Here is a 13481-nt window from a genome sequence, read left to right as displayed (position 1 = left end):
AATTCTGCAAGAAAATATGAATTTCTATTCATCTGCAAACTCGGCTCCTCAAGGCAGCCAATTTAAATATTCAGGCAATTCACAAGCGTATCATTTGCTTTATACACAAAATATAAAATTTAAAGAGCCATAAGAGCTACCATCAGATTCTGGTGTAGTAAAGATTTTTCTAATTAAAAAATAATCATTTGAACCATCAGAAATTTTTTATGATGCATTTACATGAAAATTGCTCTCCACAGAAAGCAGCTCCAATTAACACAGCTCTGTCTTTTAAACGATTCTTTCTAAAAACAGAGAGCAAGTCTCAGGAGTTGAAGGGAAAAGTAGGTATATGAAATCTGAGAACACTCATCACTCAAATCCATTTTGCATAGTTTCTAATCAATATTAGTTTTCTTTCAGTTGGCATGAACAAGCTTTGAAGATTTCAGATCCTGTGTTCAGTGACCAAGCACCCATTTAAGAAGATAACCAAAAGGTCTGGCACCTTTTCCACTGAACACGGGAGTGGAAAAGAAATCCATCAGCTATGGATACAGCTTCCTCTCAGCTCTGTGACTTACTCTTTAGGTCGGGGGTAAAGAACCTTCAACAAACAGTCAAAGAAACTTGTACTATCACCACCACACTAAACCAGTCCCAGACAAAGGATTTCAAATCCCAGTGCTCCCCAAGAGTCTTTAACCATGATTTGCATCAAACCAAGGCATGGAATTACTGTTTGATGCCTACGAAGCAAAGATATGAAAAAACTAGGTCTCTGGCAATTTGGCAAATTATCAGTCTAATTTTTGACATCATCGCTTGACTAATATTTTGCCCATGAACACAACCTCTAGCATGGGAAGCACTGAGGGTTTTCACAGCCAAGATGGCTATGTCTGAGATAAAGAGAGGCTTCCTCAGTGCTTTCTTGGCAGCATGGGGAACAGCTGTCAGGGCCAAAAGCTAGAAACCATCTTCAGAACTACCATACATTGTCCATGCCTGGAGCAATTTTACAAGTATCCAGCCACTGCATTAACTACTGTATCTATTTACTTCTCATTGAGGTTCACTTTGACTGAAGAAGCTGAAGGGACAAAAGATGACTTCTGTGCAACAGGTGTTGTGGAGAGTGGTGGCCCAGGTGAGCTGTCTGCAGCTGGTTTAAAGTTCATGGATCCAAACGAAAAGGAGGTGGCAGTAGCTGCAGCGGTGCCTGCAGAAGGAGCAGGAGTCATGGATGCCTTGGGAGAAGCAGCGGAGAAAGAGAACGTTGCTGCTCCAGTCAGACTGGGAGCCAGGGCTTGTGTGGAGGCATCAGTGGCAAAGGGGTAAGGCGGAGGATCACTGCCTGTAGAGCCAGGCATCTTCACAGTCGAAGGCATAAAGGAAAAAGCAGCAGCTCCACCCACTGCAGGAGACTGACTTGAGGCAGGCGCACTAGGAGCAACACCTGGTACTGTGTCAGGCTTTAAAGAAGTTGGGGGAGTGGTTGGCGTTGTGGCAGTACTTCCTGCAGAAAGACAAATGGGGAAGAAAGAGACTCATTTGGCTGCACTGAATAATGGCAGAAGATATTGCAAGGCCAAATGCTATTTGATGGGGACAGTTCAGCACTATCTTGCTCACTGGACAGACAGTACTGTGAGGAAGAGAGATGGCAGAGCCGGGCTTCCAGTCCCCAAACCTAGTAAGTGATACGGAAACTGCACAAAGTCCAAGCCACGATCAATACTACAGTCTGTCTAGATTAATGTTGTCTGGAATTTCCTGTGAAAAGGCTTCACCCTTCTCCATTGATTTTGATGAGGTTCCTGCCATCTCAAATAAAACAGGCTGTCAGCACACAAGTCAGCCAGTGCTGCAGAGAGGCAGGCTGCCAAACAAAAGCATTCTGCTTGGGGAAGGAGAAGCAAATTTGGGGTTAGGGAAGAAAATGGTGGGTTTCCGATTATTATTGCATGCATGCAGACAAAACAATCAACTTACCTGCCTACCCCAGTATAGGAAACTGCCTACTTCACACTGCATATGGTGACACATACATAACTCAGATAAAACTACTACTCTTCACCTGCTAACACAATTTTCACAGTGCTGCAGAAAGCTATTGTTTAAGTAAGCTTTTGCTGCAGCCAAACACCTTAGTTCCTATCATGGCCTCCTGCAGCAAAACATATGGAGGAAAACCATCACCTCTCTGCAGCATGCAGACCATGCTCTGGGTCTGCACGGTGCTTGATTCTTGTTGCCAAGCAGAGCCTGCAGTCACTGCTGCAGTTCCAGTCATACACCCCAAACTCGGGCAAAGGGCCTCCTAGAATTGCTTTGGCCTTGTTATGCAAAGGTTGATTGCACAGTATAGTCTAAGTGCACAGACTGCAAAGTGCTTGAGATGAATAGGACTAGATAATTTCATACTGATGAGCAAAAGACAAAGAACAGTCCTGGGAGCACAAAACACCCAAGAACTGCTCCCCATTATCACCATAAAGAAAAACTAACTCCCAAACTTACAGACGAAGATGACAAAGATCCACAAATCCAAGTGTTTCCCTAACACACCAGAGCACTTACCTGCTGACTTTGGAACTCTCTCCCCTACTAACAGCAATGGCTCTGGGGTCACAATAAGCGATCTGACCCCTGGGTTTTGATTGATCATGTAAAACGGGCAGAGCACACCATCCGTAGAGAGCAAGATCAGAACTGGAGCTGGAGCAAGGATCTTCTCATCACCTGCCAGAGACCACATATGTAAGTCTTGCAGCAAAAGTTTCCTGTTCTGTTCCTACTGGCATTGGCGCCTTCATGTGACTTGCTTAGCACAATTATTTCTTACATTTCTCCCTTCTTCCTTTCACTTGCACCTTTGTTCCCTTGCTTCTCCGTGAATGCCCAATTCTCCTTTTTTCCTTCTTTATTCCTTCCTATTCCTGACTTCACATTTCATAAATTCATAGATGAAGGGTTATTTTGACAATCAAACGTCATGTCCCAAATCACAAAGCCCAACTTTCACGCGTGAGTTCCTGTGCCAAGCCTTTTCATATTTTGAAGCAGCCCTTTTTCTTCACCTATACACTGCTCCTTCCTTCAACCCTCTATGCCTTTGAGCAATGCCCACATTCCATTGGGTCCTGTCACATCATTAACATTCATATATATAAAGTATGAAAGAGAATTGCTAGATAGGAAGCTTTTTAACTTTAAAGAAAGCCAACTTCAAACAAACATCCTGATGATCTGAACCTCTGATATAAAATACTTGCCTTTTGTGCAGCTGCAGCTTTGAGCCTAGAGTCTGCTTCAGTTCAAATACTCTCAGCACAGTTAAAGGCCCCAAACCACTCCCTGTATTTCTAAAAAAATTTCTATAATGGTTTAACTGTGCTTAATTAAACAAACAAACAAACAAAAGCAACAAATCTAGGATGCAGGAAAAATGTGCTATAATCACGGTGCTTCGTTTGTCAGGCAGTGCAGTGGATGGCTATGTTTCTCCACCTATTGGTTCTTCAGGAAAAGCATGCTAGGGAAGGACAGTTTCCACATCGGAACAAGCTCCAGGACAAGTGAGGTTTCTTTACAATCCAAGCTTGCTGTGAACTGTAAAGCCAATTAATGTGCAGCCAAAACTGAGCTGATTGCACTCTGTGAGAACACAGAGAATGTGCTAGCAAAAAGCTTCTCCAAAAACCTTTCTAAAAAGTCTAAGGCAGCACAACCTGGGCTTTAAAAAAATCTGTCCCAACAGATTCCTTAATCCAATAACTGTATAGATTAACAGAGAAAAGGCTTCAGATTCAATTTGGCATTCAAGTACAAAGTTTGACCTCAATTCCCTACTGTAGGTTTTCATTCAGGTAAAGTTCTCAGTTAATCGGCACCCTCCTGTGCTCTTCAGGAACTCTTGACTGCAGTACCTTCCACTCTGCCTGAAGGCATCTCTATTTCAATCTGTCTCTGGGTTTTGAGAGAGAGTTTTCAGAATTCACTAAGGTACAACACAATAGCTCAGATGTATCTTCAGCTTCAGCCTCTGACAAGGTGCTTTGAAGAGCCTTCAGGCAGCACAGAAGGTACAGCAATAATGCAACCGGCTAGATGTAGAGCACAGCAGGGTTCAGTCAGTACAGGCCCTGTGCTTTAATGCGGAATTAAAATCTACGCATTCACCTCAATAATCTTTGCTTTTTCTGGCTTTGAAACTAACCCCCTTTTCCTTTAGATCAGTGCAAATGTACTTCATACAAAACAGTTCTGCAAAACGATGTAAGCTACAAGAATAAAGAAAACCTCACAGGCAGTCTGAAATCCCCAGTGTTAGAATATGACTCCTTTAAACTCACTATTATCCTGGCTCTGTGAAACAAAGACATAACTCAGGTGCTGTTAGTGTAGTATCCCAGGCTGCTGAAAGTTTTGACAAAGAATCATATTTAAAACTTTGCCATTTGAATCCTTACACAGAAGCAAGCCCACATGTGCTGTGGGCTTAGTATAAAGAGGCAGGATGTGTGTCGGTCTCCCTTTCAGAACGATCTCCCAGAACCCTGTGCACCAGGCCGCCCCTCAAAAATATCTCATATATTGCTATTATTGGACTATTCCACAAAAAAGACTAACAAGACTTACTGATCGGGATAGGCATGTTACTGGTGTAGTCTACAGCAACACCAACAGGCAGAGTGTCATCACTCTTATCTGTCACAGGAAGTTCTGCTCTGCTGGAGTCCTCCAAAACCCATGATTCCCAGTTCTGCAGAAAGTTAGATTATTATTTTGAGTACTGCTTTCCTGTGATCAGCCTTCTTCAGAACTCTAGCCTACTACAGTTGAAAGATAAGACTGCAAAAAAGCTAGAGAGCATCTACTTGAATTTGTCAAATTAACATATGCCAGAAGTATCAGGGCCCATCACAGATTTGTGTGTGATTTCTCACACATCATTGCATGTCAGAGTTAAGGTCAGACAGTTTTAATGTTTAACTTCAATTGATTAGCTCACACGAATCACTTTATTACAGTGAGCTTGACCAAATTTTGAGACTGCCAAGTGAATCATGAAAAGTAGACCTCTAGTACTTGGTTCACAACATACTGTGTTTCTGTTTACCCTTTCTCTTTTGTGTCACAGATCTCTTGTTCACCTAAGAATTACATTTACCTTAAGATTATCCACAACTCAGATGTAAAAAGGCTGTTTAGGTGTTTTTTAAAAATATACCATCTCAGTTGTATTCCAGATCTTATACAGGTTACACTTGCTTAGATTTTCGAGAAAGAGGAGATACATATGCACAAATGCAACAGGAACAAAAATATTACCTGATCCCCTTGCCTGGCAAGAATGCTGACTTCTGTGGAAGCTGCTGAAGCTGCCAGAACCAGATCCCTGTAAGCATGGACACCAATAGGTTAAAACCAACATGACAATCCACAGCAAGGTCCCCAGCTCCACAATTCATTATCATCTATACAAATTCATAACTAGGAATACAGTTGTAACAATATAAAACTGACCTTTCCTCCCAAGGTGAGGGAAACATGACTGGCTACATCACTACAGAACTTTTTAGAACTTTTTTTTTGTTCCCTTTAAAACTAGTCACCAGGGGCTGAATCCCCTTGCCAACCAAAGATGTGACAGACACTGTAGCATCATAAATAATGATGGTCCGAGTCAAGTAGTTGAAAAGTTAGGAACAGCTTCTTCACATAGATACACAATTAAGCAAGACAAAAGGTCATGCTTTACCCAACCTATGACTTACAGTCTCAAGGGAAATGGTTATGACAGATTTTAAACAATCTTATGTACCTGCATGAAATCATGTGAATTCTCACCAGACAAATGAGTGTGTTGGCATGGAGATAAAGTATGCAAGAGAAATGAGCTGTGCTTTCACAAAGCATTTTCAAAATACCAATTTCATTTCATTTCTCTCATATTCAGGTATTATATAGTTTACAAAAAGAACTAACACAATATACGTGGAGAAACACTGACCACTCAGACATGCATAACAAGGGAAAGACCTTGCCATGATTCCTGCCACTCACCATTCCTCAACATAGTTGAGGAAGTAATGATGCTGTCTCTCTGTGCAGCTCCCGTAGCAAGGCTCCATGAAATTCACAAACTTCTCTGGTCGCTTCTCTTCCTTTTTCTGTAAGACCAACATTATTAATCTACCTTCCAATGACTGCATCAGGGTACACCAATAATTGCCACATACTTCAAGAGAGAACAGCCATCGTGAGACCACTTGAAAAACAAAGAAAAAAGCAAACAAACCAAAACCCTCCTCCAAAAGATAAAGGAACAATAAAGTAGTTACCAGGGAATTTAGATCTCACACTCCCTCCCCAGCAATGAATAACCTGATACTAAATAAGAGCATATCATCAGGCCCAAAAATCTCCTTAACCTAAACAAAAAAATACACATACACACACACAAAAAGTATCAGGACTCTACATCAGGTAAGGTTTTCTTCCCAAGTGTTTACTTCAGAGGCCAGAAGTCTTCATGTCACAATTTGATCTCAGCAGAGAACAGGTGACTGATTGGTTTTCAGTTGGATACTACTTCCTCCACTCAATCCCCCAACCCCAAAACCATGATTGACAGTAGTACCAAACTTGAATTCTACATGATGCCAATGTCAGTATTAAAAGCAACTTGCCATTGCAATAAACAAGTTAAACACAAGCAACAAACACTTCTGTCATTGTGACTTGCTGGCACTTACAGGCAATATGGCTATGACCACTTCTGGAGGTGTTTCCAGCGTCCCATCAGCTGCTGCATATACAATAGTAAAGACGTATGTGCCAATCCACAGTACATCCAAAACTGAAAGAGAAGGAAACAAGTTACCTCAGGCAGAAACACTTCAGAATGATACTGTTGTGGTTTAACCCCAGGCAGCAACTAAGCACCACACAGCCGCTCACTCACTCCCCCCCCACCCAGTGGGATGGGGGAGAAAATCGGGAAAAAAAAAAGCAAAACCCGCGGGTTGAGGTAAGAACGGTTTAATAGAACAGAAAAGAAGAAACTAATAATGATAACACTAATAAAATGACAACAGCAATAATGAAAGGATTGGAATATACAAATGATGCGCAGTGCAATTGCTCACCACCCGCCAACCAACACCCAGCTAGTCCCCCAGCGGCGATTCCCCGCCCCCACTTCCCAGTTCCTATACTAGATGGGACGTCCCATGGTATGGAATACCCTGTTGGCCACTTTGGGTCAGCTGCCCTGGCTGTGTCCTGTGCCAACTTCTTGTGCCCCTCCAGCTTTCTCGCTGGCTGGGCAGGAGAAGCTGAAAAATCCTTGACATTAGTCTAAACACTACTTAGCACAACTGAAAACATCCGTGTTATCAACATTCTTCGCATACTGAACTCAAAACATAGCACCGTACCAGCTACTAGGAAGACAGTTAACTCTATCCCAGCTGAAACTAGGACAGATACTTTCTTGTATATCGATTTTAACTGTGCACAGCACACAAAAGCAAAAGACAAAAACAAATAAGGAATCACTAACTTCTAAACTACCAAGATAAAGAACTTCAATGATTTGGCTGCAGAACATCAATCTTATTAGGGGGGAAAACTATTTGATCCCAGAAATTTCCAAAACAAACCAAAAGAATGTATTTAGTTTGCTTGACAATATCACAGGTGAGACAATGCCAGCGTTTCCAAACATGGATGATGTTTTGGCATATCCAAATGAAGTGTTTCTGCTTTTCTAAACTTACTGCTTTGACATTTTATTCAAGAGTCAAAATGATGAGATGAAACTTACACGAAATATGAGAATAGGATTTATATCCAGAAATCTTCATGCTAAAGGGAGATTACTTGTGACAGTACTGTCTATCACATCGGCGAGCAAAAAATAGCTTTTAAAATGCATATTTAAAACATTCTAGAAATAGACAAGGACTCTGGCCGACTGGTAATTTTTCTACACAACCCAGAGATAAAGCATATAGTTATTTTTTTACAAATATTTAAAAATTGCAGTGTAATTATGTAACCAGTGCAGTATACAGCTTCTGGAACTAAAAACAACATGAGGAGGAATGAGTAAAAATATTTTAAAAGAAAGAAAGAAAAAAAGAAATGAAAATATGTACCTTTAACTGGATTGTCTGAGTCATAGAAGGGAGGACAAGGGATTACTTTCTTCTCCTGCAGATTCTGCAAATAAAACTACTCTTAAGCACAAAGAAAAAGCCAACAAACAAAGCCAATTGCAAGTTTTGCAGAAAGCCCAGAGAACCGGATTAGAGCAACTCACCCACTCTTTAATATTCACCATGTGCCACTCTGAAATCATGACTTTTCAGTGGCAGGTGCAAACCTTAAACTAAATCCAACATTGGTCTAAGACACTCTTAATATTACTGAAGTGCTTGGGCAGATTCACATGGCTCACACCATGTGCCACCTGACCAAATTCTGTAGCTTGCAAGGCAAAGAAAATAAAGCGTATTGCAAACTAGTGAACAGACATAAGGCCTTACTAGCAACAATACTTACAGGCAGATATTGCACCACGGTGCCATTTTGCTTCCCTACAGCCAGTTGCTTTCCCTTCGGGCTCCAACACACTAAGCAAAAAAGAGAATTTCATTAGCACTAAGGAACTGGAGAGTTACAAGGCCCCACAAAAGCAGGACCAATACATTAAAACTGCAATTTTTTCCCCCCCTGCAAAAAACTATGAATCTGAATTAAACAAACAGGGAGTCATCCAGTCACAGAGAAAGCAAGACTGCAAGATCAAAAGCCAGCAGATGATGACTCTTATTTGCGTGCTGCCTTGAAGATGACAGTCAAGCCTGAGACAGTACAAACCACAGGTGGGCACATCTGACTAATTCACAAGATGCAGCTCCTCCAATCAACTGGGAAAGAGCAGTTACATTGCAACACATTTTCCGAGTCTTAGGGAGTTTAAATCCTTCCTTTTGTAAAGAATTTTTTTAAAGAAATGTCCTCCCCAGACAAATAGCCTGTCTTTTTACACCTATCAATCCACTTCTATTCTTCAATGTCTGACATTCTGTATGTTATCCGAGGCTGCCACTCACCAGACGTAACAGCTACAGAGGAAGGCAGCGTGGCATACACCTTCACAGAGTCTGTGACCTGCAGGACAGAGATGCTGCCATCGGACAGGCAGATGGCCACCATGGTGGGACTAGCGGGGTTCCACTTCAGGTCATTGACCATTGCTGCACTTCCTGAGTCCTTGGCCAGTTTGTGATAAGCAAATGCACGTTTCTGCTGTTTTGCCTTTTGGGAAAGACAAATACATGAGACAGTCGAAGCTGATTACAAAACCAAGCTCTCCCAAAGTCATAATCCCAAGCATTTTTGACCTTCCTATAAATTAATGACTGATGAAAATCAGAAGCAGATTTTGAGTTTACTGAACAAATCCTTTACAAGACACCTCCCACAGAGAAACACAAAATCCCACCCAAGGTATGCCTCTCCTCCTGCTGTAACTTGAAAAACAAAACAAAACACTTTCCATGTGCTTTACCTGATTTAAGAATGTGCGGACATCAAAAAAGCCAATGAAGGAACCGATCTCACTGGATATCATACAGACGGACAGCGTGAGATTATCACAGCTTAGAGCCAGGTGCTGTACAGGAAACTTCATGGGAACTAAGGTACTCTGAACATTCTCCACTTAAAACACAAAAGGAAAGGAGGATAAAATGAAGGGGACAAATTTAAATACCAAGAACTGTTCTTGTAAAACAATACTGTTAGAACAATTTTATGCAAAAATCACCAGTCTTATTAACAGCAGCTGTCAAAGCTAACATGTAGAAAAACTGAGTGAAAGCAAACCCCTTCATCTCTACCAATACAGTCTCAAGAGTTGCCAAATGCCTAAGAAGAGAAGATTCCACTTTCCTTTCTCAGTAACCTGGAGGAAAAATAGGTGGACAGAGTTTTGGTTTTACCTACGTATGCAAATGAATACCCCGGGCGGTACAGTTACGAAGGACAAGGGGAGAATGAAAACCATTTTGCACTTCGGTGTATTTTACGCTTAAGTGGTAGAACAGTGATTGCTTCCTCTCTTGCAGGACAGTCATTTAGTCAGAGTGGATAACTCAGTGCGAGAACTCTGTCCCTCCACTCACACACATCCCTGATGCGTACACAGCTCAAAGACTGGCTACTAAGACACTGTGTGGCTGCAAGGGAAGGGGTATATTCTCGGTTAGGAAAAGTCAACCTCACTGTATGGCACTGAACACAGGTGGCCAAACCTGAAAGACACTTGAACAGGAGCTAGCACAGAACATCCTGGTGACGTGTTCCCAACAACTGTACTTCATTTCAGCTAGGGGTACAGCAAATATTATTCCTGCCTTCTCATACAAGAAAACGTGGTAATTTCAAATGCATGAAAGAGCATGAAAAGGACTGTATCAGAAGCCAAGAGCTCCATATCATAAAAATGCATATAAAGCCGCATCTGCAAAGACCATGAGACATAAGGGTGGCTTACCAATTTTATTGGGATCTTCTCCCAGCTGGTTTTGCATGAGAAGATTTCTAGTGTGAAAGATCTGCAGGCTGCTTCCTCCACCAGCAAAGACCAGCCCGTATTTGTTAGACACTGCAAGAAGACTAGAGCGCTCTTTGGGAAGATCATCCGGAGCATCAAAGATGCGGACCTTCTTCAGCGCTCTGAACTGAAAATCCTGTTGTAAGAGAGTTGGGAAGTATCTGTACATATGCTGGTGAAGAAGAATAGTTTACTTCAGTTTCTCTAAGACAGTGAGTTGAAAAGCCTCTCCACGAGAGCTGTAAAACACCTGCCAAGGCAGAGTCCACACCCACATCGTCACTGGCCATCCCATCACATTTTCTGTCTCATCTAAGAAAGACTGAGATCACACCACATTTTTTCCATTGGCTGAACCTCTTTTCTACACAGCAGCCTATGTTCATAAAACCTGCAGGAGTTCAATCTGTCCGGGACACATAACCCTCTCAGAAACATACCAAAACTGGCCAATCCATAGAAGAGACAAAAAGAAAGAGAAGGGAACAAAGCAGAGATACCACATCATTGATTAAAACTTGTTGCTGTAAACCTACAAAGCACACATCTGCTTAGATGCATCTTGGTTTGCTACTGTAATTTATGACACACAGAACAGATACAGTTATTCCTTTCACCCACCGCCAGGAATGACTCTGTATAATCAGACTTATTTTTTGCATTCCTTTCTCTCATAATTTACATTGTCCTTTTGTAAAAGGAGGAAGAGAATAGCAGAGTGAGAGATTAAAAAATTTCCAAAAACACAAACTGAATTAAGAAACAGCAGTTATACTATTACCATGCAAAACCTGAGGTTCCCCTCAGGAGTGAGTCTCTCTTCCCAAGGTGCCAACTGTTGAACAGAGCGCTGGATCTAATGCCAGTAATTCAAATTAAGCACCTGAGTTTTGTTTCCAAATTATTGCCAAAGCACTGAGTAAGTACATTCCTGCAACCTGAGGAAGCTGCAGGAACTCAGAAGCTTCTGCAAAGCAAACAGCCCAACTCCCTTGTTTTTGAAGGTGCCTGAGCAGAAAGCAGCTGCACAAAGATCCACGTGGTCTTCAGGAATCTGTTCCGCCAAGTCCCTGCTTATACAGCCTCACAGTAACACTCCGGGAGACACAGCGATGGGCTAGGGTGGCACCACACTGCAAGACTCCAGTTTACGCTGTCCCATAGCAGACAACCACACATGCTGTTCCCAAAAGCAAGACATTCCCAGCGCAAGGCATGCTGACAGGAGGCCTTACAAACACACCACTCCTCTCCCAAAATAAGGTTCCTCTAACTCTCACATTCTGCCTCTCCTCCCCCAGGCACTACCAGGGCCCCCCTCCACCAGAGCCCATGCCAGCCCCTCCCTCTTCCACTCCACAGCCTTGCACCAGACCCTGCTGAAAACTCCTCAAGCGCTTCGCAAACCCTGCAAGGATGCCTCAAAAGGCTCCCACCATGACCCGAGCCAACACCCCCACCCCCCACCGGCCTGTCAGCCCCACGGCCCAAGCCAAGTCCCTCCCACAGCCTATCACCCCTCACAGCCCAGGCCAAGCCCTCCCCAAGCCCCTCTCCCCTCACGGCCCGAGTCGACCCCCCACCACAGTCCTGCCACCCCCCTCCGGGCCCAAACCAACGCCCCCCGCCCGACCCAAACCGCCTGTCAACTCCCCCCCCACCACCGCAGGCTTCCCCCTCACAGTCCGCCTGCTCTTCCCCTGCCCCTCACCTTCATCTCCCGCTCGGGGATCACGTCCATATCGTCCCCCATGGCGGCGCCGGCAGCCCCGAGGCCCGCGGTCCCCACCGCCCTGCGCACAGCCGGGAAACCCCCGCGCGCCTGCCAGTGCGCTCACTTCCGTTTCCGGCGCGGCCGCTCTAGCCACAGCTCTCGATGCTCCTCGGCGCCGGGAGTCCTCCAGCGGACCCCCCCCCGCCGTTGTCTGTCGCGGCTCCCGCGGGCTAAAGGACGGGAGGACAAACGGCCAGGCTTAGCAAAGCGGCTGTGTTTAATAAACCCTTTTTTCCCTATGTTCTGAGGTAGGGCCTGACGCGGTGGCTGCTGCAGGCCGCACCCGCCGGCCCTTCTGCTCCCTGAGGAGATCCAGCCCCGTGGGGCTGTGCCCCCCCACACACACACACACTCCCCGGGGAGGCCCTGAGGGGACAGACCCCGCTGGGGCTGAGCCTCGGCTGCCAGGAGGGATGGGGCCTGGCTGTCAGCAAGCCAGCTCTCCCAGCTGCGCAATGGTGGAGGCTGGCAGGGAGCCGCTCCGCCTTGTCCGTCGTCAAACTCTTGGTAAGGGGCTTCGGTGCTTTTTTCCACAGCGAAAGTCCGGCGTTGCTGCAGCTCTAAGCACATCCCACTCCCTTAGTGTGGGCTGCAGTGGGAGCGCACGGTCCGACGCGCGGGGTCGGTCCCTGTACGCCCCCAGTTCAGGTGCAGCTGAGCTGGAAAGATGGAAGCTCTGCGAGCGGGGACAGCCTAATTGCGCTCCAGGGCCCCGCAAAAGCAGCACGTGTTTTTTCAGTCACAACAGGACCTGAGTTTCTTCCCTTGCTCACTCCTGCCTCAAGTTCGGGGGAGGGTTCAGCCCCCACTCAGAGAGGTACATCGCCTTAGCGCTTAGCCCTGTGGGGACAAGGACATGTTGTGAAGGGCTGTTTCCAGCTCTAGCAAGTTGTGCCTGTCTTTTCCAGGACCAGAAGGACAAGGATTTCCACAGAGACAAAAGCAGTGATGGCTTTGGGCAGTGATCTGAACTGTGGCAAACCACATCCAAATTTCCCTTGTGTAATATGCTCCCTCTATTTTCTAACTGAAGCACAGCTTTAACACACATAGCCTAGAAAAGCAGGTGCCTTCCCAGAGGCTAAGAGG

General features: G+C 44.5%; 1 protein-coding gene across 4 annotated transcripts in view; it reads right to left on the bottom strand.

Moving 5' to 3' along the window:
• NUP214 (nucleoporin 214) overlaps positions 1 to 12576 on the bottom strand; it is a 46371-nt gene extending 33795 nt beyond the window's left edge. For 3 of the 4 annotated variants that reach the window (XM_030000704.2, XM_030000703.2, XM_030000705.2), the window contains exons 1-12: positions 12330 to 12576; positions 10559 to 10754; positions 9572 to 9723; positions 9114 to 9318; positions 8560 to 8630; positions 8154 to 8217; positions 6747 to 6850; positions 6055 to 6161; positions 5320 to 5386; positions 4627 to 4750; positions 2566 to 2727; positions 1045 to 1501 (exon numbers count right to left, since the gene is read on the bottom strand). In XM_030000704.2, the coding sequence (XP_029856564.1) occupies positions 1045 to 1501; positions 2566 to 2727; positions 4627 to 4750; positions 5320 to 5386; positions 6055 to 6161; positions 6747 to 6850; positions 8154 to 8217; positions 8560 to 8630; positions 9114 to 9318; positions 9572 to 9723; positions 10559 to 10754; positions 12330 to 12371 (1751 nt within the window). In that variant the 5' untranslated portion in view covers positions 12372 to 12576. The remainder of the gene's footprint in view (positions 1 to 1044; positions 1502 to 2565; positions 2728 to 4626; positions 4751 to 5319; positions 5387 to 6054; positions 6162 to 6746; positions 6851 to 8153; positions 8218 to 8559; positions 8631 to 9113; positions 9319 to 9571; positions 9724 to 10558; positions 10755 to 12329) is intronic. The other variant, XM_030000702.2, reaches the window with a different exon arrangement.
• Positions 12577 to 13481: the final 905 nt, after the last annotated feature.

The sequence above is a fragment of the Aquila chrysaetos genome, chromosome 24, assembly GCF_900496995.4.
Source record: "Aquila chrysaetos chrysaetos chromosome 24, bAquChr1.4, whole genome shotgun sequence".
Classification (NCBI taxonomy): domain Eukaryota; kingdom Metazoa; phylum Chordata; class Aves; order Accipitriformes; family Accipitridae; genus Aquila; species Aquila chrysaetos.
Note: the sequence above shows the minus strand (reverse complement) of the source record. Positions and strands in the feature narration are given on the sequence as shown.